The 27,892-nt window shown below is 36.5% G+C and overlaps 1 protein-coding gene and 1 long non-coding RNA gene across 3 annotated transcripts; one reads left to right on the top strand and one right to left on the bottom strand.

Annotated features, from left to right (window-relative positions):
* Positions 1–16,379: 16,379 nt before the first annotated feature.
* On the bottom strand, positions 16,380–19,857 carry LOC125589059. The gene is made up of 2 exons (XR_007325263.1): positions 18,006–19,857; positions 16,380–17,435 (listed from the first exon to the last, which is right to left on the bottom strand). It is a non-coding gene; the product is annotated as an uncharacterized LOC125589059 (long non-coding RNA).
* A 1,712-nt stretch (positions 19,858–21,569) lies between these two features.
* On the top strand, positions 21,570–24,458 carry LOC106350684 (WAT1-related protein At1g44800-like). Of its 2 annotated transcripts, none has more exons than XM_048761230.1 (7): positions 21,570–21,950; positions 22,021–22,083; positions 22,850–22,966; positions 23,169–23,406; positions 23,507–23,665; positions 23,759–23,910; positions 23,984–24,237. In XM_048761230.1, exons 1-7 carry the CDS (start codon positions 21,748–21,750, stop codon positions 24,000–24,002), a joined length of 951 nt encoding a protein of 316 aa, XP_048617187.1. In that variant the 5' UTR covers positions 21,570–21,747; the 3' UTR covers positions 24,003–24,237. The 2 variants fall into 2 exon arrangements, with proteins under 2 accessions (XP_048617187.1, XP_013645991.2); XM_013790537.3 differs by having other exon boundaries at positions 21,571–21,950; positions 24,011–24,458.
* Positions 24,459–27,892: the final 3,434 nt, after the last annotated feature.

Below are 27,892 nucleotides of genomic sequence, written 5' to 3'. Positions count from 1 at the left end.
GAAAGCTTTTAGAGAAGTCTTTTTACTATCACATGAAGCTTCCAAAATCTAGAAAGAAGTCTGTGTATGTTAGTTTTGCAGCTTGCCATGTTTGACTGTATGTAAGAAGTTCTCAATTTTACGAAAACTTCTCGAGAAGTTTAGTCAAATGTTTTGGTTACAAAGAAAATGTAGCAGATTTTTAGAGAAGTATTCTGTGAAAAAACACAAAAAAAATAGTCCATTGCAAAACTAACCTACGCCTTGACCTAAAGACTTCTTCAAAAGTTTTCTTAGTGGAGAAGACTTATGGAAAAGTCTTTTAAGCCAAACAGATCTAAATTTTATTTTGAATATTATACATAAATATGGTGATATTCTCCACTCACCCATAGCCTCTTAATGAAAGATATCCACTCGTTATTGGCCAAGAATCATGAATTTGATTAACTCCAATGAAAATATAATTTTCAAATTAAAAAGTTTAACTTTTTAGGATGAAATGAGAGAGTAAATGAAAGAGAAATCGTTTGTGTGTGTAAGAAATAAGATATGAAGAAGTAGATGTCGATTTCTGATTCATTTAGAACTTGATTTTGACTGTTAATGGTGGTTGGTGTACTAATGACGATGGCAATTTTGTGAGTAAGTGATGAAAATGTGGACGATTGAGTAAAAACACTCTATTTCTGAATGAAAAGAAATATTGTTTTTTCATAAACAATTTAATCTTTTTGAGTGAAAGATCAAACCAAAAAAAAAATCAAAAAGAGTCAATTTTTTGTTTGATCACAAATTTTAGATCATATTTGAAACAAATCCTTGAAAAAAATTCATATTTTTTTTCTTGTTGATAAATTTGAATTTACAGAAAATGATATTTTCATTCATCAATTTTAATTTTTATGATTAAAACTGAAAATAAAAAATGAAATAAAAAACCTTCAACTCCATTATAGGAGGTGGTATTTGTATTCATTGACTTTCAACTATAAATGATCTCTCAAATCCTTTCAAACAACATTTGATACATTTTAATGCTGAATTCCTTAATTTTTAACAAAAAAGTGAAATTATGAAATTTTTTGTATAAATATTTAATCCAATAATATGATATTTAAAAACCAATTGTACAAATACCAAAATATAAGGGAAAATTTTGAATAAACTAAATCCTCCCAAACAACTAATCCCATAAATTCTTCTGAAATCTACTCTTAAAAGTAATAAATTTTGAAATATCAAAATATAATAAATAATTATTTAATTCTATGCTGCATCCATAATATAAGTGAAATTTAAAATTTCTGGTTTTAAAAATGAATACTATTATGTAGGCATTATTAAAAATAATCCATTCATTTTTATTGTGGCATCATTAATATTAAATCTTAGAAGAAAAATCGTTTATAGCCATAAAATCTTTTTGGTAAATTTTAAAAAGCTACGAAAAACACAAACATGAAACATGGTCATTTGTGTCTGAATTGTGGCAAAAACAACTATGAATTTGTCACGAAACAATATGTTGCTAAAAATAGTCATGATTTTTCCACCAATATTTAGTAAAACTTTAATCTCCAAACTTTAATCTCCAAAACTTTAATCTCAAAGCTTAAGTATAACCTCAAACAGTAATCTCCAAACTACAAATCCCAAACCCCAAACACTAATCCAAACCAAAACCCTATTAACAAAATAAACCATATATTATAAAAGAGTATAATTTTAAGCTACTTTTAAAACATAAACCTCAAACTTTAAATCTAAACATCAAACCTTAATTTTCAAACTTTATACAAAACTATACAACAAAATCCCTTTTTCAAAAATTTAAACCCATGCCTAAACATAACTTTTGAAACATTAAGTTTTAAATCATTAAAATAATTTACAAAATAAATTAAATTTTATTTATAAATATTTAAATAATTACATGTAAATTAAAAATAAAGTAATCCTATTTTCTCTATATAAAATTGGATCTTAAGTAAAAAAAAATATAATTAATAACTTCAACTTACCGGAGACAGCACAGAGACTTACCCAAGACGACGACGGAGAAGATGCGCTGTAGACGAAGAACTGCCTTCGATGGCATATATCAGAGTCTGGCAACACATAAAATATATTTATATTTTTGTAATTAGATTATTTTGATTTCTAATTATGTTTGAGTTTGTAAATCTATAGTTAGTTGAAACCAAACTGATTGGTAAACCAATTGAAATATTAAATCAAATTCAGTTTATAAACTAATTCTAATTCATAAACTAAATTTAACTTACAAATAATTTTTTGGTTTAACATTATATTTATATTATTTCAGTATATAAATTTATTTTATTTTTAAATGTGATTTTTTTTAATAATTTCAGTATACAACTACTTATTAACCACTTTTTATTTTGTTACAAAAATAATCTAAAATATTTAGTGGCACAATATGGTTTTTCGACCACGAAATGATCGTGGTAAATTTATGGATCGTTATTACAAATGCACAACTACATTTTTCATGCATATTTGTGCCACAAAATTTGCTTCATATTCATAAAAGGTTTGTGGGTATAACTCCTTTTTCTAATGTCTAGACACTAATTTGTCTTTTTTATCGATTTAGGCTAGATATTATTATTTTTGGTGTAGGGCTAGTTTTAAAAATATTATCTGCAAACCATATTCATATCTAACTAATATTTATCGATAATTAAACGACTAAGATGGTTGACAAAAAAACGACTAAGATGGTTAAAGAGAAATTGGGTTGTATGATGCCGAAAAATTAAGAATTCACTGACTAACAAATTACCCTACCTTTTCACTGTTTTTCATGCCTTTTATATAAAATTGTCATATTATCCTTACTTGTAACCGGCAAAACATGCAAGACAAACATTTAAATTAATAATTATTAAGTTTCAAAAGTTTTTCTTGTTTATTGCAAAGCCACATACCTTCACATAGCTTATTTGCCTTCTCGAAGTGTGTTGCAAAGTGGACATCGTCTCCGCTTCTGAAATCATTTGCGAGACAACGACATTATAGTTGAAGCAGTGAGAAGGAGCAATACGAGCCTCTTTTCCTTCTCAGATTTGTGGGATTGTTGATAACATTGTCTATGTTGATGGTGAAGGGTTGTGGTGAATAATAGAGTTTCAAAGACTCGTGTTGCGTGCGCCTCAAAGTTGATCGTAGAAGATGAACAATTTTTGTTATTATATTCTATAGTTTATAACTTTCTTAAGTTCTCGTTATATGTTTTTGAAGCTGTAAAATTGCACTATGATCTATATTGCATAGTTTAATATTACATAATATAGTTTAATATTACGTAGTATAGTTTAATATTACATTATATTATGTACTTTTTAGATTTTGATATTTGTTTAGGTTTTATATTTGGGTTACGGTTTAGTGAAAGAGTTTAGGGTTTAGTATTTAGAAGGTGAGGGGGTAAGGGTGAGGTCAACATTAACTTCTTCCATGCAATCATAGACATTTTATAATTTAACCAATATATACTATGTCATTTATTTTGTTCCATTCTATTTGGGTTTATATTTATATTTGGGTTTAGGATTTATATTTGGGTAAGGGTTTAGTGATTAGAGTTTAGGATTTAGTATTTATAAGACGAGAGGGTATGGTTGATGTCATCATTGACTTTTTTTATGCAATCATTAACATTTCATAATTTCACCAATATGTACTATGTTATTTATTTTGTTCCATTCTATTTGGATTTTGTGTTTAAATTTGGGTTTAAGGTTTATTTTAGCGTTTAGGATTTACAGATTGGAATTTTGGTTTAGTATTTAGGAGTTGGAGAGGGATTGGGATAAGGTTTAATATCTAGGGATTGGGGTTGGGATGTTTAGTATTTAGAGGTTGTAGGTGGGGTTATAATCTTATATATTGGTCTGGGAAGCACTCCACTCTATCCCTGGATCCTATGGATTCCGTGGACTAATAGGAATAAACTCCTATTTGATAACAAAGTTTACTCTGAGAAGGACACAGTCCTCAAAACGATTCAAGATGCCAAAGCTTGGAGTATGGCTCAAGCCACCGTAGCAAGACCCCCCTACCACTGAATGTGGTTCCGTTGATGTCAACTATTACTCCTAATGTTAACTCGTATACTTGGTCTGTGTTCTCAGATGCAGCGTGGGACGCATCAACGGGCAACTACGGGCTCGGATGGCAACTTCGAGACTCCGACGGACTCGTGGCAGAGGGTTCCTCATCTCACCGGCGCTTTGTTCCCTTGGCCCTTGTAGCTGAGGCACTGGCGGTTAAAGCTGCAGTTACTGCTGCAGTATCTTCACATGTCAACAGCCTTAAGGTCTTTTCGGACTCAAAGGCTCTCATCTTGCTCCTGAAGTCACAAGGACAAGACGTGGTGTTGATAGGCATCCTTCATGATATCCATATGTTGGCTCATTCCTTCACCTTTATCTCCTTTAATTTCATTCTGCGTTTAGCAAATACTCAGACTGATTCTATTGCTAAATCATCATTGTATTATCTACGTTCCTCTGCTTCCGAGTAGAGAAAACAACTTTATCAATCGAAACTTAATTTGATCAAAAAAAAATCTTATATATTTTGGTGATATGAAATAGTACACTCGGTGTACATGTATGTAGACAATAAAAATATACGTGGATCGCTTCTTCTTTTTTCATTTGGATTAGTTTTCCGGGAAATTAAGGTTTATATCGACGTGGGCGGTTCAATGATTTGTTTATATTTAATTTTAGGAAGTTTAGGGTTTACATTGTATTAGAGTTTACATTTTCGTCAATGCATGTAATTTCGTTTAAGTGCTACATTAACATAAGTTGTGTAATGCGTACAACTATTTATCCACTCATGTCGCAATGTTCTCTTACATCATATGTGTTAGTTATAGCTCGTCTATGTGCCCCATATACTTAATTATGTGCCACAAAAACTTACCACGTCACTTACTTTAGGAATTACAACTAGCGACATGTTACGTGAAAAAATAGAACCAGAAAAAATGTGACTAAAAAATATTGAATTAGATCAAAATCAATGTTACTCACTTAGTTTATCATTCGGAATAGCTATTGCTTCGATAAATCCATGGTTAAACTATTAAAATGGACGGAAAACAAATAATATAAAATCAATTAAAACTCGTCCAACCAAACAATGATTAGACCACTTTATCATACAGTATGGAATCCACTCCTCGCACCACCAAACGATCTAAATCTATTTCTCTTTTGTTTGACCGAAAGAAAGAAATACAGTTGCCAAAACAATAATATTCTTTCTGAAAGTATTTAAGAAGAAAAATAAAATATTTGAACAAAATGAAAAGAATAAACTATTCTTTAGTTAGGCTTCTACTTTAAGTGTAGAGAGAGATAGTATCGTATACACACGTTTTCCCTCAAATATGAAAATTTTAGATTATTGTTTATTTATGAAATCGTATCCTTTCTTTAAATGGTTGGAGAGATTTTAAGACAATAAAAGTAGGAATAACAAACCAAAGTTATTACGAGAATCAAAAGGAAATTAATTGCGTCACGGAGAAGCACTAAAAAGCATTTGGTGGTCGATGTGTCAAAAGCCCACTTCTTATTAAACAAATCAAAAAGAGGAAAATAACAACAAACACACTCTCTCATAAATTCGAATAAGAAAATATTAAAGAGTATTTGCATTATTTTTTAAAAGCTCCACTTGAACTTAACACTTCCCCTGTCTGTCTTCTTTCTCCCTCTTTATAACCATTTAATTATTTTTTCTTCTATAATTATATGGTGGTTGTAACCATAGTTTTTAGATGAAAAGTGTGATTGATTATGAAATTAAGACTACACATGATATTTTCTTACTCGTGTCCAGATATATATATATATATATATATATATATATAATAATAATTAATACCAATTTAAAGAGACTTAGAAACATCTCCAAAATCAACTTTATAACTTTAAATAAAAGTTTTATGTGTTCTAAAGCAACCTTAAAACTGTAAGAGTTTTAATAGTAAAACTTCAAATATAAAGTTTCATTATTAAAAATCTATTTTTAGATTTATATTTTTAAATTTTGACAATAATATTTTCAAATAATTTTATACATGATTTATCATTTTAGTAATTATAAGTTCTTATTTCACAAATTTTACAAATATTTATAATTTAATTATTATATATAAAGTTACAAATTATACTAGTACTCAAATTCATGCAAATTTGATTTCAGACATTCGAAATTTTCAAAATATTGTCCATATAAATTGGTGATGTCAGCAATCGTTGTTTTTTTTAATATATATGTAATTCTTGCATGTTCAGATTGAATAAACTCATAAATAATATTATAAAATATATATATATACTATAGATTTTATATCTATTATGAAAGTTTTATAATTCTAATTAAATTTCATCAATAATAAATACTAAATGTAAAATGTAAAAAAACAAAAACTAGAAGGTTTCTTTCGGGGAGAACCACCGTGAAAATTTCAAATTTAACATTTCGCCGAACTTTAAAATAAGTTGTTTTTAAAGACTAAAATAAATGTTTAACTTTCTGTATATAGTATATATATACACATAATATCGCATACTTATATTCAACAACCAAAACATATGTATATGGGTTAGTATTTCCTCTTTAATGGATAAGGGAATCTCTTCTTCTGTCTATTTTATTCTGGAAAATATTTTTTTTTTTTTGATCAAATTCTGGAAAATATTAAATGTACGAATTGGACGTGAGGGTAGAGAAACACGAATACGCATTTTGCGTCAAGATATCTGACATTCAATCTAATATGATGGAGACAACGAACTAAACTATAGTATATCTTGGAGGCGGATATCACCCCGCTCTATATTCGGTTGGAGAACTCTATCTAGTATACTTTAGGCCCACAAAGATCTGAGGTAATTGCCAAACTCAAGAAACAGTCCATGCCAAGCTGATATTTTCAAACTACGGTATAACGAGGCCAAAACATTGAAGACGATCATAAAGGCACATGATCTTCGTCAAAGACGTTACGATCCGCTCTTGAATACACCTATAGAAGAAAGACCAAAGGCAAGAGGAGGGGAACTGAATTCTCCTAAACAATTTCTATACTTTTAATACATACATATCCTGTGTTTTTGTACTTAAATAGAACTTGTTACCAATCGTACCTTTTTTATACGAAATCATCAATATACAAATATACGTATTTTTTACACATTTATTCTTATCCAAGATATCGAAATCCTACACCTAATTTCTTAAATGGATTTTAAGATCCATCATTCGGCGCTAAAGAGAGGGACGATTAAACAAAAAAAACTCTGATGATTCCCATGTGAAGCACACATCGCGATTGACCGAAATCAACATACCAAGTTTGGAAAAGGGCGATCTAGTTCTTGCAACACGGATCACCAGACGTAATATCGTTCCACCTCAGGTACAAATCGATTTACACTCTACTGTTCCAGTTTTGTTTTGTCATACAGGCCAGTGGGACGATGTGGAAACTGAAATTCACACCGTCGATTTCTGTAAAGTAAAGAAAGCTAAGAAACCCTAACTTTCCCAGAGGTCCCGAATTTCTGCTGAGCCAAACGTCAAGCAATCAGATAACGTAAACAGACGAAAATAGTAAATCAATAAAAAAAAACAAAAAGAGAGCAAAGAAGATCTTATTTCAAATTTGCGTATAAGCGTTTACAACAGGTAAAGCCTTGGCCGTAAGATCTGTCGGAGAGATCCTAGTTTTAACCTTCCTTTTCCGCTCATGGGTCGAGTTTATCCTTTCGCGGACATATTCTATTTTCCCGATCTTCGTGATTATCCCTTCAAACTTTAACATTTATCTTCGAACTTAACATTTATCTCTTCTCGTGAATATTCGATAAACCGTCATAGTGACACTGGGCCAATTTTTCGTTAAAAATCGTAAGTGGGCTTTTGCCGCGTTTTAAACTGCCGACTATCTTGAGAGTTTCTTTGGTTTGCATCGGACGAGAGTCAAACATTTGTACGACTTCAAGCCGCGTCCTCATATGGCGATAGTTAAAGGCTTTGCTACGAACAATCTCGGCTGGAAGGACAACTTCTTTTTCGTTCGCCTGGATGAAGCCACAGCTTCTGAAGAGTGCCTTCCTTTTTTTAAGCGATCGTGGGGGAGGAGAGCTAATGGGACAGATCGCTTTATCAATCCATCATTGTTAGTATCTAACTTTTTATTTGCCTTTCAGTTTATGACCTCATTCCTTCGTTCCCGGAAGATCTATTCGTTGTTCGAAACGTCCTGTATGGAGGTCCGATTTTCTGAGGTTACTTCACTCCGGCAAGAGTTCGTGCAGCGGTGGCGCTTTACCAATCGTGAACTGGTCCTTCAATCGAGGAAGACGCCGAGCCATCCGTAGAGGATCCCATCCCGTCCGGTTCTCACGCATAGGAGCGGAGTGGTGGTCTGGGATAGTCCGGTGCTACGCATGATTCTTCCTGGTCATGAGGATAAGGTGCCTTAGGATCTTATGTATGGAAGTTTATCCGAAATTACGAGGGAGTATGTTCCATATGTTACGATGTTTGATCTATGTCTACTTAGGCCATGTATGGCCGTTTATGTTTATATTTGGCTGAGTGTGGTCGTGCTTCTATGTTATCAAGACTGGCTGTGTGTGGCTTTGAATTCCTGCCACTGGGCGGCTTTTTCGTTTTAATAAACTATGATATTTATGTATAAAGTGTATGACCGTTCTCATAGATGTAGAGGGAAGAATATGAGTTGTCATCTCATACCTAACTCTTTTGATAGATCGTCGTATTTGTTGTTCGTTTTTGGCGAAGAAATTCGAATTTTGTTTACTTTTGCGAAGATTCGTGAACGTGGAATATACGAAGATGCAACTTTTGGGATCTCATATCGTCAAATACTATTCCTTGAGATGTTAAAGACCAGTGTGTCGGGTTTATGGTAAGACATAGGTTTACCGTCGGTTTTAGGGTGTGCGATTCGGCTTACGTATCCTATGTGCGATCTCAACCTGATTCGTACCGATTTAAAGTCCGCGATAGGTTCTCGGCTTATACGACTTGTCTGGTAAGAATCGAGCATCTCTCCGAAGACAATTTCTAAGTCTCAGAAGTGCTGACCAAAAATTGTGGATTTCTTTTATAGCGCGCTATTTATCATTGCTGGATGTACGAGTGACCGTTCATGCAAAAAGGAAGGTCGGTTTGTGTTTGTTTAAGACGGCTAACGTATTCTTCGGGGCCAATCGACGAACTTTATTAGTTTATAGTCGCGAACGGACTGTTTTAGAGATTTATTTGATGTCTGGGAAATATACCTTCAGAAGTTTTCGCGACGTTTCGCTTTTCCGGAAATATGTTGTTTACTTTGCGTAAATTGATTTTTATGTTTTTTGAGGACAAGGTCCAAATGAAAATTTTGACCTTGCGGTCGAAGTAGTTTGTTAGGAATCATTTTTCCTAATGTACCGCTTCTCTAGACAAAATGTTTGCGGGTTTTTGGAATAATTTAGTGTTTCGAATGTTTTCATGTGGTCTGCAAGATGCCTTGAAAGTATTTGGGATTTAATTAGGATAAGTTGAATTCATAAAATTCTCATTTCTGGGCTGGACGATTTCGCTTTGTACTTGGGCGTTTTCGAGCGAATCACGGATTGCTATTGTGGCGAGGAAGCGATTTGCGAGATGAGACATGTGATAATGCAAGTTGCGAGATTTTCAGGAAATCATATTGCATTTTCTTATTATCATAAAAAAATTTAAAAAAAAACATCGAGTACAGGGACATATATATATAGAATGTGGGAGTATATGAGTATACGTATATGTACCTACTCCCCCCCCCCTCCTCTTTTTAGAGAGGAGATAGCTGAACTCGTCTTGCGACGAGTTGCCTACGTACCCTTTTTGGGGATCATGCCATCTCGTAGTTCAGTTTGTGCCGTGAGTGTTTCTTACTTGTTTGGCGAGATTGCGTCGGACGTATTAGTCGCGGTGACTATTACTGGATCGACGACTTCTTCCGGCTTTGATTTTTCCAGGATGTCGGAAGCGATGGGCTCGGGAGCTTTCTTGTTTTCCACGGCCGTTGCCTGAGTGGATGATTTTGGATCATCCTTTTCCGAAGCGTTTTCAGATATTGTCTGAGCTGTCTTCATTCGTTTAAGTTTAACCATAGAGGTCGTCGTGACTTGTCGTAGCATGTGTTCGACCAGGAAGCAAAGTCGCGACTATTTTTGGCATCCCCAAATTGATGCGATTCCATCGGAAGTGCCTGCATGGCGTTTATCGAAGGTATTCCCATGATCACATTGTAAATGGCTGGATGGTCGACGACCGCAAAGTCAGCGATTTTTGTGACTTCTTTTGCCACCACCGGGAATTTTATCGATCTGAGCGTCATCGACGTTATGCACGAGAAACCGGTCAATGGTTTTGTCGTTGGTGCGACTTCGCCCAGTTTGATGTTCATCCTATTGAGGGTGTCGTCTAAGATGATGTTGACCGTACTTCCCGTATCCACGAGGATCCTTGCGACCTCGACATCTCTGATTCAAGATTGATAACGAGTGGGTCGCTATGGGGATGGTCGATTCTGTCAGTTTCTTCCTGCTCGAAAGTAATGGCGTTGCTAGGGACGTCGCGGGGTGGAGATGCGGTCGTCCAACTTGCACTTGTTTCAGCTTTCCGCTGGTAAGCCTTGATGGACGACACCATGTCATGGCAGTATTGCGATCCGTCGATGATCATGTTCACCTTGCGGCGATTATTATCATTACCTTTGTCATCTTGTCGTCTCCTTCGATTTTCACCCGACTAATTCCCTTGAGGAGGATTCTCTAAGGTTCTTTTCGTCTTTGGTGGGCGATCAGAATCGCGGATAAGATCCTTGATACCGGTGAACTCGGAGATTTCTCATGCGATTAATTTTGTGGCTAACCTCGCGTCGAGTATTTTGCAGTTCACGCACGTCTGGTGAAACTCGCAGAAGAGAGAGTCATCGTAACCCGAATTTCGAGTCCAACTATTTCCCGACGTCCTTCCTTGATCAGATTTAATGGCATAGTTATGCGCCCCCTGGAGTTCTTCCCCCTCTTGATGGACGTACTGGTCGTTACAAGAGTTCCTCTTTTTAGATTCTTATCTGATGCCCATCATTCGAGGATGTTTTTGTCGACTTATGTTTTTGCGACATAACTTTCATCTCTTTTTCGATGGTGATGTAATATGTTGTCTTATGGAGGGCATCTTGGATTGTCCGTTGCTTACCGAGGGTTATCCACTTTCGGAATTTTGACTTGTACCAGAGCATCTTTCTGAGCGCGTCTATTGCTACCTTATCGCTTATCCTGCTAACTCTTGCCATGACAAGCTTGAAACTGTTCAAGAAGTCGCGGAGAGATTTGTCCTCCTTTTGGGCTAGGCTCCAGTGATCGACGCTGGAAGTTTCTCTATCTATGAACACAGAGTATTGTTTGAGAAACTCCAAAGCGAGTTGGCGGAAAATTCCGATGGAATTTCGCCTAAGGCGGGAAAACCATTCGAGCGCTGCTCCTTGGAGATTTTCGACGAAGAAGCGGCAATGGCCGGCGTCACTTTCGTATTCCTTCAGCTTGACCCTCCCTATGGCGATCTGAAAGGTCTGCAGATGCGGTTTGGGATCGGTGGTGCCATCGTAGCTAGGGATTCTAACTTTTCCAGGATCTAAGACATTTGTCTCGGTGATACGAGCAGTGAAGGGAGTTTTCCGAGCCTCCTCGAGAAGCCTGTCGATCTCGGGGGCAGTACTTGTAGCGTGGTGAATCTGAGATTTCACCACTTTGACTTCTGCGGCTGTTTTTGTGATGTAATCACGGGGATCGCAGATTTTGTCAAGATTGTCGTCAGCAATTTTCCGAGTTTGTCGGTGTTTTCTGCGAGTGAATCGAGCCTGTTCCTCGGTGAGATTTTCTTGTTCGACCCAGCAGATGTTTCCTTCTTCCTCTGTACCCCCCCCCCCTTTCTAGCGCCAAACTGTCGGAACCGAAATTCACACCGTCGATTTCCGTAATATAAGGAAAGCTAAGAAACTCTAACTTTCCGAGAGGTCTCGTATTTCTGCTGAGCCAAACGTCAAGCAATCAAATAACTTAAACATACGAAAATAGTAAATCAATAAAAAAACAAAAAGAGAGCAAAGAAGATCTTATTCCGATATTGCGTATAAGCGTTTACAACAAGTAAAGCCTTGGCAGCAAGAGCTGTCGAAGAGATCCTTGTTCTAACCACCTAAGACTTGAAAACCTAGTTGAGTCGCAGCTCGATAACAAAAATGGAAAATTGCCTAAATCGCTCTAAGTGCTAGTTCGGAAAAGGATAAATGTAATAAGGGGTACAAACCCACTATGCGATAATTTCGTCCGTATTGCGAACAACTTTATTCACAAAGATCGGTTGAAAGATTGAAGTTATGTTTTACCAGGCAAGAGGCAGAAGAACTCGACCAACCACATAACAATGCACTTGTTCTAGAAGTAATGATGGAAAGTCCAAAGTTATGAGGGCCTTGGTCGATACTGGAACCTTGGTAAATGTAATTTACCAACTAGAAAGACTAAAACTCTCCAACCCAAGAATTAAGACTATGAAGATACCTTTAACGGCTAGTAATAGCTCGGTGACAAGTCCCATAGGAAGCATCCGGCTCCTGGTTTGTATTGGCGGAACCACCACATAAGTCAAATTCTCGATTGTAGATTCCCAGACATTTATGAAATAATCTTTGGTAAACCCTAGATTAATCTATATGGACAGTCTCGTGCACATATCATCAAGGCATAAAGTTCCAGGTTCACTGAGAAATCATAACGATCCAAGCTAAGCAAAGAAGGTCAAGAATCTGCTGCATAAAAGAAAACAAGCTAAGATGAGCTACTGAAAAGAAGCTACAAGAAGAATTTGACGAATATTCGAAGCCAGCGGAGAAGCGTGAGGACATTGACGATCCTGAGGCAGCGAAAGTACAACAAATATGCACCAATCCAGAGAGTCTGAGTCACTGTGTAGGAATCCGAGCCAATTTGAAGAAGAGCATACAAAAAGAACTCATTCCTACTTTAAAAGTAAACAGAAGAAATTTCGCTTGGACAATCGACGACATGGTCAGAATAAATCCAGAGATAACATCTCACGGACTAAACATAGACCCGACTATCAAACCAATCCACTGAAAAGGAGGAAGTTCGGCTCAGAGAGGTCGGAAGCTGTCAAAGTCGAAGTAGAAAAACTACTCATAGCAAGATCAATCATCGAAGTCAATTACCCCGACTGATTAGAAAACCCAGTTGTGATAAAGAACAAGAACATAAAATGGAGAATTTCCATAGACTTCACCGATCTTAATAATGCCTGCTGGAAAGACAGTCATTCTTAGACATATTTTCAGATTACAATCAAATCTTCATGCATCTGAGTGATCAAGAGAAGACCACCTTCGTTACATACACAAGATTGTATTGCTACAAAGTGATGCTATTTGCGCTAAAAATGCAGGAGAAACTTACAAATGTCTCTTCAAAAAATGTTCTCAGAACAGCTCGACAAGACGATGGAATTTACATTGATGACATGCTGGTAAAATCCCTTCAGAAAGACGACCATATCCCACACCTCATAGAATGCTTTGGCGTCTTAAGAAAACACGACATGAAACTTAATCCAACAAAGCGCAGCTTCACTGTCACTGCCGGTGAATTCCTTGGATATGTGGTAACACAGCAGAGAATTGAAGCGAACCCCAAGAAGATCGATCACAGCAATACTTAACATGAGTTCCCCCCCCCCACAAAACAAAAAGAGGTCCAACGCCTGACAGGTCGGGTAGCCACCCTCAACAGAATTATTTTGAGGTCGGCGGATAAATGGTTATCAATCTATCAACTAATCCAAAAAAAATCACTTTAAATAAGGAAGGCGCGTGCGTGCAAGCATTCTCGGAGTTAAAGACATATCTTTCAACCCCACCAATACTCACGCAACCAGAAGAGGTCGAAACTCTTCTCCTTTACATTGTTGTGTCTGATGCCGCTGTCAGTGGCATCCTAATACAAAAAGATAAAGAAGACCATAGACGTGTATTTTACGTTAAAAAAATTGATAGAAGACGCGAAGACTATATATACAACGAAGAAAAAACTAGCTTTAGTCACTGCAACAGCACTGCGGAAACTAAGACCATACTTTCAATCTATTACAGTCTATGTGCTATCAAGTCATCCGATGATCAATCTTGCACAATCCTAGTCAGTCTGGTTGAATGGCCAAATCAGCGGTAGAAGTTAGCGAATATGATGTCGAGTACCGTGCTCGAACCAGTATGAAGTCACAGGTGTTAGTGGATTTCCTTATCGAAATCCCAAAATTTCTGAGATCAGTGTCCAAGGCGGGTAATAGTGGTACCACCATAGAAGCCCTACCCTCACCATGGTAATTACACGTTGACCGGTCAGCATCGCAAAAAGGATCCGGAGTCGGAGTTCAGTTAACATCACCTACAAGTGAGATCTTGAACAATCTTTCAGGTTAGGTTTAAAGGAATCAAATAATGAGGCCGAGTACAAGGCACTGCTTTCCGGCCTACACCTCGCCCGAACTGTAGGTACTAACGACCTAGAAGTATTCTGTGATTCACAATTGTTAGCAAATCATTTTAGTGGTGATTACAAAGCAAGGGATGAATGAATGATACAATACCTAAAGCTAGCGCAAGAACTCACAGCAAATTTTGTCACATTCAAGGTGACAAGAAGAAAATAGTACTACATAAGAATTAGCATTGTTAGCATCGACATTTGATCCTGATTTAAGATTCATCATACTGTTAACATACATAGGGAAACCAAGCATCAAGATTGACTCTGATGAAGAAGGTTGAAAAGTAATGGCTACAACCCAAGCCTCGACGATATCATGTGAAGAGAAGCCTGTAGAGAACCAATCCAACTGTTTATCCGAGAATGAGTACTACCACCAGATAAATGGAAAGCAAAAAAATTAAAGCGTAGAAGCAAAAACTGCTATATGATGAACGAAAAGTTGTACAAAAAAGCCATGGTATGATCCACTTGAACTGCATACAAGGAGGAGAGATAGGTAATGCATGAAGTTCACTTTGGACAATGCAGAAACCACTCCAGTGAGAGGTCCCTAGCTCAGAAAACAAAAAAAAAATGGGATACTTCTAGCCAACAATGGGAGAAGACTTCGTGGCATACACAAAAAATGTGAACGATATCAACGATATATATGCACCGATAATACACGAACCCACCGAGCTCATGAGTACGGTGAAATCACCTTACCCATTTCGGAAGTAGACTATGGATTTGATGGGCCCTATGCATCCTTTAGGGTGACACCGTTACTTACTCGTATTCACAGACTATTTAATCAAATGGGTGGAAGCAGAGACATTCTCATCTGTAAGAGATCACCAGGTTAAGAAAATTATATGAAAAACATCATATGTCAGCACGACATTCCATACGAGATAGTAACGGACAACAGCAAGGAACACGAGTCTGCTACTCTCTAGTTTAAGGATTGGAAGCAGTAACGCCAGCAGAAATGGAAGTACCAACCATACGAACATAATTTTTTCCCCACATGGAGGAGCTAAATGATGGGATGCTACAGGAAAAACACATGATGTAGGAATTATGTGATAAAGCATTACTCAGAATACAAAAATTCCAAAAGCAAGTACAACCCCAATGTCCTACCAAGGACATTCGCCAAAGGAGACCTGGTTTTATGAAGACGAGCTTTTCTAAAGACAAGAAAAAGACGAGCTGGCAAACTATACGTGAATTGGGAAGGGGTATACCAAATAACTCAAGTTGTACACCCGGTCATCTAGGGTTGGGCATTTTACCAAATATCTGAACCCGTATCCGAACACGACCCAAAAATCTTGAACCGAAATCCAAACCAAAATAGTAAAATACCCGAACGAGTATTGAATTAGGAAATATTGGATATCCGAATCTGAACGGGTAATATCTGAACCCAAGTGGATATCCGAAGATAACCGAACATATGAATATTTGACTGGATATGTCTAATTTACTTCTCTAATTTTATTCAAAATATTTATATTAATGTTGCACATGGCTCAAAATCATATAATATACATATAATTATGGACGAAATCATTTGCTACTCACTTAAAATACATATCAAGCTCTTGTTTCTTACATTAACAAAGTTACATCCAAAATTTTAAAATAACAACTAAATTAGTGTATTTCTATTTTTAAAATTTTATCTTCAAACCTATTAATATTTTAATCTATTAAAAATTAGAAAGCCAGTTAAGTTGAAAATGTATATTTTAAATACAAAAAACTTAAACAATGAAAAATTTTCTTCAAAATCTAAATATCCGAACCCGACCCGAAATACAAAAATGTTAGACAATGGAGACTTCATCCTGGTGGGACTTCAGCATTAGCTCAAGGCATTCTAGACGCTCACATGAATCTCGTTGAGCATCATCGAGAAGTCTCTTGAGCTCGGGTTCCTTAAGCACGGACGCGACTCAAGACGCTGACAGAGAATCTTGTGAATTTTTCAGTGGTGCAAGAAGGGCAGGACCAGATGCCTCTAACTCGCTAAAATACTTGTATCGGCCCCTCAAATGAGTTTCAGTAGCCCCAAACTGAACCTTCAGCTCAGATGAACGCTGAGCCTCTTCCTCCACCTTTTCTACACTATTCTCAGTGCAACACGGTCACGGTTGGAAAAGCGATCCACAGCAACCACCTTCTCCCTCTCATCAAGGAGCATACAATCGTAGGACAGAAGGAGTCGATTCACCAAACTTGTTTGCCAAAAAGAAAATAAGAGCGTCAACCAAGCCAAACAAAAATGCCTATAAAAGTCAGCACAAGCCCCACCGTCCTCAGCAAGAGAGGAATCACCAAGATAATCAAAAGATGTGGCAGATTTCCCTGATTGTTAAGAGGGAACAACAGTAACATGCGGATCACTGTCAACTCTCTCAGAAGATGCAGCGACTTCCCAACTTTCGGGCCTTTAAAAGAAAACGTCTGATTTCGGACTTAGAACCCAACCCTCGATGATGTCAACCTCCTCTCAGTAGAGTAGCACCCCTTAACCTTGGATCATCCGAATACGAATGACGACCTGGAGCAGACCGTTGACTCCTGATCATCGCAAACCGTCAAGCAACTCCCTCAGCTTAGATACCTGGGGGACGAAGAAAGAAGAGCACAAGAGCCAGAGGCCTCAATCTCCATAGCATAAACATCACCAACAACAATCTCAAGACCCTCTACGGACTCCCTTAAGGTCATTCCGAGATTCGAAACGACGGACAATGGAAGAAGGAGGATTAGTAGGATGACCTAACATAAAAATAAGACAAATAATTAAAAAAAAAACAACAAAAGTTGAGACAGAAAGAGCAAAATTTCCAAAATCCGAATAAGATTAAACGAACTCCAAATGTGAGGGACAACATCCTTCAACTTTACTATCACAGGTAAACTAAGGATTTTAAACCAAAATATACAACACTAACAATATCATCAGAAAGTCCCTAGAAGGATTTGAGTTCCACTCCAACCAAACCGACCTCACAAAATATTTGGGAACAAAATTCTAATCCATCTTGACAAAAAAATATTTATTTGCCCAGGTCCTAGACGCAACACCAACAGCAAGTACTATTCAAGGATTTCCGACGAGATCATAAAAATTGGGCTTTTATGAAACCGACTTAAAAGCGATCATAGCTACGAGCATTGGAGGATCCATCTCCTGCCCTACCTCGAAGGATAAAACAAGGAGGCCAATAATGGTATGGATCCCACTAGGCGTCACGTGGGAGATGACTATATAACTCCTATCACCATATTTAAGTAAGATCGATGGAAGGGAGAAAAAAAACAAAGGTGACACTTTTTCTAATGCACCTCGTACATCGTAAAATACCCCAGAAGCGCCAGCCAAGGTCCCTCATCCTCATCGAGAAGGAGAAAAATCGTCTCCACAGGAACCTCGAGAGACTCTCAAATATTGAATCGACCCGACTGTACTGGCAGTTTTCTGAGCCAAAAATGAGGCGAAGAACAAGCAGAACCATCAATCCCAGAAAACAGAATGACGGTGGAAGAAGAAGGTTGTGAGATAGGGAAAACGTCATCTGATGGCGAATCATCATCGCCGCCAGGAGATGGGGGAAGGGAGCCCTCCTTGAGTTTTTCCTAATCAAAGACGCCAACAAAGAAAAAGCAGACCAAGTTAGAAACAAAGAAGATGATGAAAGAGAGAAAAGAAGATATTAGATAAATGAAAGAAAAAAAAGCCAGAGAAAATAACTTATAACTGATGACATCCATTCCATCGAAACGACGTAGGAGTGGTGAAACAAGGGAAGTAAAGGTCAAAAAGGTTCGAATCCTAAGAAAGGAAAAACGAATCGTGGGTTTACTCATTACACAATCGAATCAAAATTTAATAAAAGTAGATCAGAATCTCGAACCGGGTTCTAAATCTCCTAAAGAACCTACTATCTCAAACATAGCATTCAGCTCAAAACCTGCACCTGAACTAGATGCCTACTCGAGACACATCAGTTTCTGGCGGGCTTTTGTTGGAGGCGTACTTCACCTTGCTCCATATTCGGTTCGAGAACCTGGTCCAATATTTTTAGGCCTGCAAGGAGACAATTAACCCAAAAATGTTTGAGGCCCATGCCGACCTCAAGAGATGGCACATGTCGAGCTTATACTTTCAAATTATAGTATAATGGAGGCCAAAGCATTAAAAATAACCATCAGGGCATTTTATCCTCGTCGTAGATCACGCTGCCATTATAAGATCTACTTTGATGACCTATATAAAAGAAAGACCAAAAGCAAGAGGAGGGGGATCCAAATTCTACTAAACAATCTCTACACTTTGAATACATTTATACGTTCTTGTTCTTACTCTATTTATCTTTACTTGAATTATTGTCAATCATTTACCTTTTTATACGAAATCATCAATACCTATTTTTTACACATTTCTCCTAAACTTTATTTTTGAAATAGATTTTGAGATCCATCGGTACATGTCAAAATCCCAATTGCTTTATGGTTAAACCTAGGCTGGTAGGCATCTTACCTTTGTGTATAGATATTTATGATTCTTATTATACCTATTATTAAGTTCAAGAAAAGGATACGAGAGCGCATTTGCAGCGTTAACTAAAATACAGCAAACTCCTAATTGTTTAGCACCTGACTTTTCTGCAAATCTTGCTTCTGTGTGTTATACATAATGTTATACCTATTATATAACGTCAAAGATATATAAGGCATATTTGTGACATTAATTCTTTCATAATTACGTAATATACATAGCATTCACACATTCCGTTAAAGGACAGAAATTAAGTTTACCCCCTAAATTAACTCCACCCTTTACGACCAATTAAAGTGACACATATATTATTAATTAAAAAATATTAAATTAAATAAAAAATAGCTGCAAAAAATAAAAACGTTAATTTTAACGACGCTAACGCTTCCAGCTAAACCCTAAACCCTAAATCTTAAATTCTAAACCATACACCCTAAATTCTAAACTCAAATCCAAACCCCTAAACCCAAACCCTATACCCTAAACCCTAATCCTAGACCCTAAACACAAATTATATATCCTGAACCCAAAAACTTGACTATAAACCTAAACTCTATACCCTAAACCCAAGTCCTAGACCCTAAACCCAAACCGTAAGCCTTAAACCCAAATTATATATCCTAAACCCAAAACATTAACTATAAGTCCAAACGGTAAATCCTAAACCCAAACCGTAAATCCTAAATCCAAAACCTATACTCTAAACCCAAATCCTAGACCTAAAACCCAAATGGTAAACCCTAAACTCAAACCCCAAACTTAGATGCTATAGGGTTTGGATTAAGGTTTACGGTTTGGGTTTAGAGTCTAAGACTTGGGTTTAGGGTATAGGATTTATGTTTATAGTCTATTTTTTGGGTTTAAGGTATATAATTTGGGTTTAGGATCTAGGATTAGGGTTTAGGGTTTAGGATTAGAGTTTAAGGTTTACGGTTTGGGTTTAGGGTGTAGGACTTGGGTTTAGGGTATAGAGTTTAGGTTTATAGTCTAGTTTTTGGGTTTAGGGTATACAATTTGGGTTTAGGGTCTAGGATTAGGGTTTAGGGTATAGTGTTTGGGTTTAGGGGTTTGAATTTGGGTTTAGAATTTAGGGTATAGGGTTTAGAATTTAAGATTTAGGGTTTAAGGTTTAGCTGGAAGCGTTAGCGTCGTTAAAATTAGCGTTTTTATTTTTTGTAAATATTTTTTGTTTAATTTAATGTTTTTTAATTAATAATCTATATGTCACTTTGATTGGTCATAAAGGGTGCGATGAATTTAAAAGTTCACCCTAGGGGTGAACCTAAGTTCTGTACTCCGTTAAAATGGCTCTTAGTTACGATTAATTATGAAAATTAATCCTAGTTTATGTACAATTAATCCCGAGCTGTTTTCTTTTCAACTATGCGGTTTGAATCTATATAGTGACAAAGCAATGATACTATCAAGAAACCGATAATCTATATTTAAAAAAAAAAACAGGAAACAGTTAATCTAGATTTTTATTTTCAACATAGCCCCTAGTTTCTTATTAATTTTACTTATTAATAAGAAAGAAAAAAAAAGATACGTCCGACTTAGACGCTTTCATTGTCACTGTTTTTGTTAGAAATCATTGCTTAATCAAACTGTACAAAATGTCACTGTTTTTGTTAGAAATCATTGCTTAATCAAACTGTATAAAATGTCTGACAATTCTTCATTCTTTTTGCTTATAACATTATTGTTTGATTTTATATGGTTTAAGTTAAACTATAGTGTTACTCAAGTATACCCTGACTCCTAGTAAAGGATTTTATAGAATGAAAAGTAATATTGTTTCTGAAAGAATAAGAAATTAAGTAATAGATAGATATCTGGAGGGAATGACAAATATATAGGTGTGTACTCTATTGTAAAAAAGGTAATATATGTGTATGCAGTACACACAATCATCCAACCACCTACTACTTGATATCATACATGGAGAAAATTATGTTTTATATCAACTTTGGTATAATGCAAACACGTGTTACGCATTTGAAAATAATAAAAACCACTACATGCATATATATATACAGCAAAAATAAATTGCTTAAATTTCTTAATTCGAAGAAGTCTAAAGTAAAATAAAGGAAAGCTAGAAATAAATTCCAAAATGAATTCTTATTATGCAGATTGCTGACATGAATCTGTAGAATTAAAATGTGAAAGACGTATTTTCTGTCACTTATTCACATCTCCAACCAATAGTGCATTAAAATATTCCAAAAGATACGTAGACATATTATTGAGTGAACAAAATAATGAGTGTATCTTTTTTGGGTGTAAATAATGAGTTTACCTTTAAACCTAACTTTTGCTCGACTATAAAAGGAGTCATTCTCCATTAGGTTTTGCCTGCCTCAAGCAAATAGAGTTTATCTCATCACTCACCAAACTTCTCTCCTCAATCTAAAGAGAGCAGAGCAGAGATCCTCTATACATAAACATAGATACATAATAGTTTTATATAACTAGAGATATATATAGTATCTATATAGAGAAGTAACAAATAATCAACAAACAAAGATGAAAGGTGGAGGAAGCAATTGTGGGAGCTTGGAGAAAATTAAACCGATATTAGCGATAATATCATTGCAATTTGGGTATGCAGGCATGTACATCATTACCATGGTCTCTTTCAAGCATGGCATGGACCATTGGGTCCTAGCCACATACCGTCATATCGTCGCTACGCTGGTCATGGCTCCCTTTGCTCTGGTTTTTGAGAGGTATCAATCACTACACATACATATATGCATAGATGAATAATTCTCTTAATTAATGATTTTGTGTTTGCAGGAAAATTAGGCCGAAGATGACACTACCAATATTCTATAGGCTTCTTGCTCTTGGAATACTAGAGTAAGTATCTTTCATTAAAATGCCATTTCTTCTTTACAATTAGAAATTTTGGTTCATACAAGTTTATTTTTATAGGGATTGTGATATTTAACACACATATATGTATGTATATTCAAGTGAAGCATTCTGTGGACCATATATAGTTTCTTCACATTTTGACAAATATATACACACTCGGATGAACATGTTTTCGGTTAGTAAGGCGTTGATTCATGAAACAAATATTATAAATCGTTTATTACATTTTTTGAGTACGGTTCTAAATGTAAAAGTTACATATTCTAGATTTATAGTTGTCATGCAAAATCATGTGTTTGGGTACGGTACTTTATTTTATTTGGGCGCTTATACGCACATCGATCTTGTATTATTCAAAACAAAAATTAGGGAACAAGTAAATTATCATTTTATTCAGAATATATATATCTATATATATATATATATTATAATTTTGGATTTACTAAAGCATAAAATAAAAGCATTTCAAATGATTCAAACTTTTACCGTGATATTATAAAAACCAAAAACATGAAAATGATGTAATTGGTAACCGTCTTAATATTGGGAATGGGATCATCACCCACAACAAACGCCTTTAATGTGAAAACTTATTGGTGCTATCCTACGTAAACGCTTTCCTTTTAATCTTTGGAAAAAGCAATCTACTTAATTAAGTATACAAACAAAAAGATGATGTGAAAATGCTATCATAATAAAATAAAATAAAATATGAATATAAAGATAATGTTTCGTTGTATAAATTCAGGCCCCTCATGGACCAGAACTTCTACTACATAGGATTAAAGTCCACGTCGGCATCGTACACTTCTGCCTTTACAAATGCACTTCCCGCAGTAACCTTCATTCTCGCCCTCATTTTCAGGTACGTTAAAATTTTATAATTTTTTACTGTGATTAGATATATTTCATAAGAAATTTTGATTATTCTGTAATATTTATATCTAGTTTATAGAGATTATAAAATATTTAAACATCCGCCTAAAATGATTACTTTCCCAACATCATTATGGCCTTTCAGCATCTTCATAATTGTTCTAACACCAATTTTTTTAACATTAAATCAGGCTTGAGACAGTGAACTTTAGAAAGATACATAGTATAGCAAAAGTGGTAGGAACGGTAATAACGTTGGCAGGAGCAATGGTAATGACTTTGTACAAAGGTCCGGCCATCGAGATCGTGAAAGCTGCACATTCTTCCTTTCACGGTGGCTCCAACACGGCCACGGGACAGCACTGGGTCACTGGAACCTTAGCCATCATGGGAAGTATCTCCACTTGGGCTGCTTTCTTTATTTTACAGGTACTTTAACTAATTAGTTAACATTATAGTTTTTCTCTTTGTAAATTAACATGCATTAACAGATTTATAGATTACTAATTAACATTTTCATTTTTTGCAGTCGTTCACATTGAAAATTTATCCGGCTGAGCTATCCCTCGTGGCGTTGATATGTGGGATTGGATCGATCCTAAACTTCGGCGTTTCGATGATATTTGTCCGCGACTTGAGCGCCTGGAAAATCGGCATGGACTCCGGCACACTCGCCGCGGTTTACTCCGTAAGTTTCAGTTAATCAACTTAATTAAATACTACACTGATTAATTCTTATCAACTAAACCTCATTCCTATTATGTGGGATATTTTTTTTCAGGGAGTGGTTTGTTCGGGCATTGCTTATTACATACAAAGCATTGTGATTAAGCAACGTGGCCCCGTGTTTACGACGTCGTTTAGTCCTATGTGTATGGTCATTACTGCTTTCCTCGGTGCCCTTGTTTTGGCTGAGAAAATCCACCTCGGAAGGTAATTATTAAATAACATTTCTTTCATTATTACTAGTTTAAGGTGATTAACAAAGTCATCATTAACGTTTTAGAGGGTTTAATTTATTGTAAATATGCAGTATAATCGGGGCAATTTTCATCGTCATTGGACTATATAGTGTAGTATGGGGAAAAAGTAAAGACGTGGTCAATCCATTGGATGAGAAAATCATCGTAGGTCAAGAGCTTCCAATCACTAACTCAGTCAAACAAACGAACGGTGATGTATTAGGATCACCAATGAACGGTCGTGATGGCTGGGGAGCACAAGTTAATGGTGTGGCTACCAGTATCTGAATCAATCCCGAAGAGAAAAAGAAAGATACAGAGACAAAGAGGTCATCTCCTTTGGGGTTGAAATTTTGATATCTTTCTTGTTGTTTTTGTGTTTTCTTCTTTGTTACTTTTACGTTTTCTAATGCTCTACTTTTAAATCTAGTAACCTTTACTTATCTGTGTTTTCTCTGTTTCTACTTTCCTGTATTTTGAAATTCCAAGGCAAATGATGAATGAATCATTTGATAAATATTTGAGCAGGACTATCTCCGTATCAGTTAGTGTATATGCATGAATGTGTTATCGCATGAGATTGATAAGGCCGCGCGAGAAACCGGTTTTCGTATCATCCTGGCTGTAAAAATCTCACGCTCACACACTTGTGTTTTGAGGAAGATTTAATGATATATATATAGTGTGCTTTGCGGAAGATTTAATGATATATATATAGATAAGGATGATAAGTTAGAGATAAGGATAAACTCATGTTAGAGTTATCTAAATATTCTAGTTCCTACTAGTTAGTCGATACTTTGTATATATACACAACTTTATACATCAATACAAGATACGCTTTCTACTCATTACATGGTATCAGAGCATACCAATTTCTGACCTAATTTGTTTTTCGATTCTGCATCCTAATTCAAGTTTCTACAAATCGTCATTGATCATTCATCGATCATGGCTACCAATTCTTCATCTACATCTACATCTACTTCTATGTCTACTACAGCCGAAAGTAATGCTTCGGATAGTTCTTATTCTCTACATCCCTCCGATAATCATGAATCATTGATTACACATGTGATCCTCAAAGGAGATAACTACTCTGAATGGACAACTAAATTTTGAAACTCTCTCCAAGCTAAGCAGAAAATCGGATTCATAGATGGCTCAATACCTAAACCATCGTCGCACCCGGACCTTGCTCGCTGGACTTTAGCTAACTCTATGATCGTGTGTTGGATACGTACCTCCATCGATCCCCTGTTCGTTCTACAGTCAACCACATACCTGATGCATATCAACTCTGGGAATCTCTTAAACACCGTTCTTCGGTCAAAAACAGTGTGAGAAAACATCTCCTAGAGGATGAGATCACAAACTGCAAACAAAATGGTGAATCAGTTCTCAACTACTACGGTCGTTTGTCTAAACTATGGAAGAGATACAAAGCATTAAATCCTATCATATTTGCAGCTGCGAAGCTTCCTCTCATATTGAAAAGAACGCGAGGATGCTAAGGTTCACAAGTTCTTAATTTGGCCTTGATGAATCTTTTTTCAATTCTATACGTTCTCAGATCATCGATGAGGACCCACTACCGGATCTCAATGTCGTTTACTCACGCGTAATCAGGGCGGAACAACATCTCCTCACTATGCGTGCTATAGAGCTGAAACAAGATGCCATCGGCTTTTCTATCAAAGCAGAATCTCTGACGGCAAATTCCAACTTATCTACTACTACACCTACAGTAAACCGTAGCCGTGATCCCAACAGGTTATGCACTCACTGCAACCGCAAAGGACATGAGGCTTCAGAATGTTTCTTACTAGATGGATATTCCGAGTGGTTCCAAGAACAGACTCGAAACTCTCCACAATCATAGAGGGGTCGAGGAGGTCGCAGCAATTCTTCTGGTGGTCGTTGTCGTGGCTGCTCCAATAACACTTGCTCTGCTCTTAACACCTTCTCCGGGAATACAATTGCTTCCTCTGACCAAATCTCAGCATTGATCAGTCTTTTACAAAACCAACAGTCTCAACTATCTACGGAGCTTGTGTCTGGTAAACCAAATTTTACTGATGTTATCATTGATACATGGGCTTCACATCATATGACTGGCGATCTCTCACTTCTTCGAGACATATATGAGACTACTCCATCAATGGTGAAGTTCCCGGATGAACGAGCAACAAGATCAACTAAATCAGGCACTTCATCATTGAAGTCTCAGTGTTCACTGCTCAACATTCTATATGTTCCAGATTTTGATTGCACTCTAATCTCAGTCTTTAAACTACTAAAAGCAGACAAATTGTATAGCTGTTTTCACTGATACATTATGCTTTTTGCAGGACTATTTCTCGAAGACCCTGATTGGAGCATGTTAAGAGCAAGAGAGTGTGTATTACTTTGCGGGTGTCACGGTTGCAAGGTCTCATCGAACTGGAAAGGACAAGACATATTCTTCAGTACATTGGGATCAACATCTTGGACATCCTTCCTACATACTTTATCTTCTCTACCAGTTTTAGATAATTTAGCTGTCGATTTTTCTCATACTGATTCTTGTGACATTTTTTTGCTGTCTAAACACACACATGAGGTTTTTCAAGAAAGTTCTAATAAAGCAGTTACACCTTTTGAGTTTGTTCATTGTGATGTTTGGAGTTCATATCGTACACCAGCATCATGTGGTGCCGTCTACTTTATCATTATAATCGATGATTACTCGAGAGCAGTATGGATTCATCACATGCTCAAAAAATCAGAAGTTGCTCCTATACTCAAAATTTTATGTGCTGTGAGTCTTCGACAATTTGGTCATCAGGTCAAAACTTTCAGGACAGACAACGGAACAAAATTTGTGGCACTGAAACAATATTTTCAACAGGAAGGAATCAAACATCTGAAATCCTCTGTTGACACCACAGCAAAATGGTAGGGTTGAGAGGAAACATCGCCACATACTCAACGTATCCCATGCTTGCATGTTCCAAGCTCATCTACTTGTCACTTTCTAGGGCCAATGCATCCTCACAGCAGCTAACCTAATAAACTGCACCCCTACTAAGCTACTAAATGGATGTACTCCATACGAACTACTTCATGGCACTCCGCCAAAGCAAAGCCTTTTACGCGTGTTTGGTTGCCTCTGCTACGCCCAACGTCGCCCTCGTAACTCAAACAAGTTTGATGTTCGAAGCCGTAAATGTATATTTGTTGGCTACCCATATGGCAAAAAGGCATGGAATGTGTATTATTTTGAGGATAATGTATTCTTCACAAGCTGCGATGTAGTATTCTTTGAGGACCAATTCCCTGGCTTGTCACCCCCACAAACAGACCCATCAATGCCTCTTACGGATCTTACAACTGATGACTGGTTATCTCTGCCACCGTCTCAACCAACACCACAACATCAGTACCGATAGCGACAACTAATCCTTCTACTACTACTATACCTTCAGCACCAACTGCTCTACAAAATACTAAGGTCCCAACAGACACGATTGTCTCACCTCCTACAACACTACCACCACCCACTACACCATCATCACTATCAACTTCACCACTACCATCTTCTACATTACCATCATCATCTACACTACTACCTTCTCCTACACCTTTACCATCTGCTGCTTCACCATCATCACCTCAACCGCCATCGCCTTTAGCAACGACCGATACTACAAAACCACTTATAGAACCAACATCTCATGGACTTCCTGAAATACTAGGATGTGGACACCGGCAATGAAAACCATCAATTCTTCTCAAGAACTACATAGTTAATGCAACTCAAAGTAATACACACACTCTAGCTACTCCCGACTCCACTCTTGGTTCCTCTACGATCTCAAGTAATAGCCTTTATCCTATTGCAAACTACTTGTCTGGCGTCATGTTCTCTTCTAGCCATAAGGCGTTTGTTGCAGCAATTACATCAGCTGCTG

The sequence above is a fragment of the Brassica napus genome, chromosome C6 (genome assembly GCF_020379485.1).
Source record: "Brassica napus cultivar Da-Ae chromosome C6, Da-Ae, whole genome shotgun sequence".
Taxonomy (NCBI): domain Eukaryota; kingdom Viridiplantae; phylum Streptophyta; class Magnoliopsida; order Brassicales; family Brassicaceae; genus Brassica; species Brassica napus.
The sequence above is the reverse complement of the archived record's forward strand: the minus strand, read 5'-3'. Positions and strand labels throughout refer to the sequence as shown.

What these genes read in the sequence shown, in the direction of transcription:
- LOC106350684 (XM_013790537.3), top strand. Translation starts at nt 21,748, where the DNA reads ATGAAAGGTGGAGGAAGCAATTGTGGGAGCTTGGAGAAAATTAAACCG. An exon ending in CTTGCTCTTGGAATACTAGA is followed by an intron (nt 22,084 to 22,849) that starts GTAAGTATCTTT and finishes GTATAAATTCAG; the next exon opens with GCCCCTCATGGACCAGAACT. An exon ending in CTGCTTTCTTTATTTTACAG is followed by an intron (nt 23,407 to 23,506) that starts GTACTTTAACTA and finishes CATTTTTTGCAG; the next exon opens with TCGTTCACATTGAAAATTTA.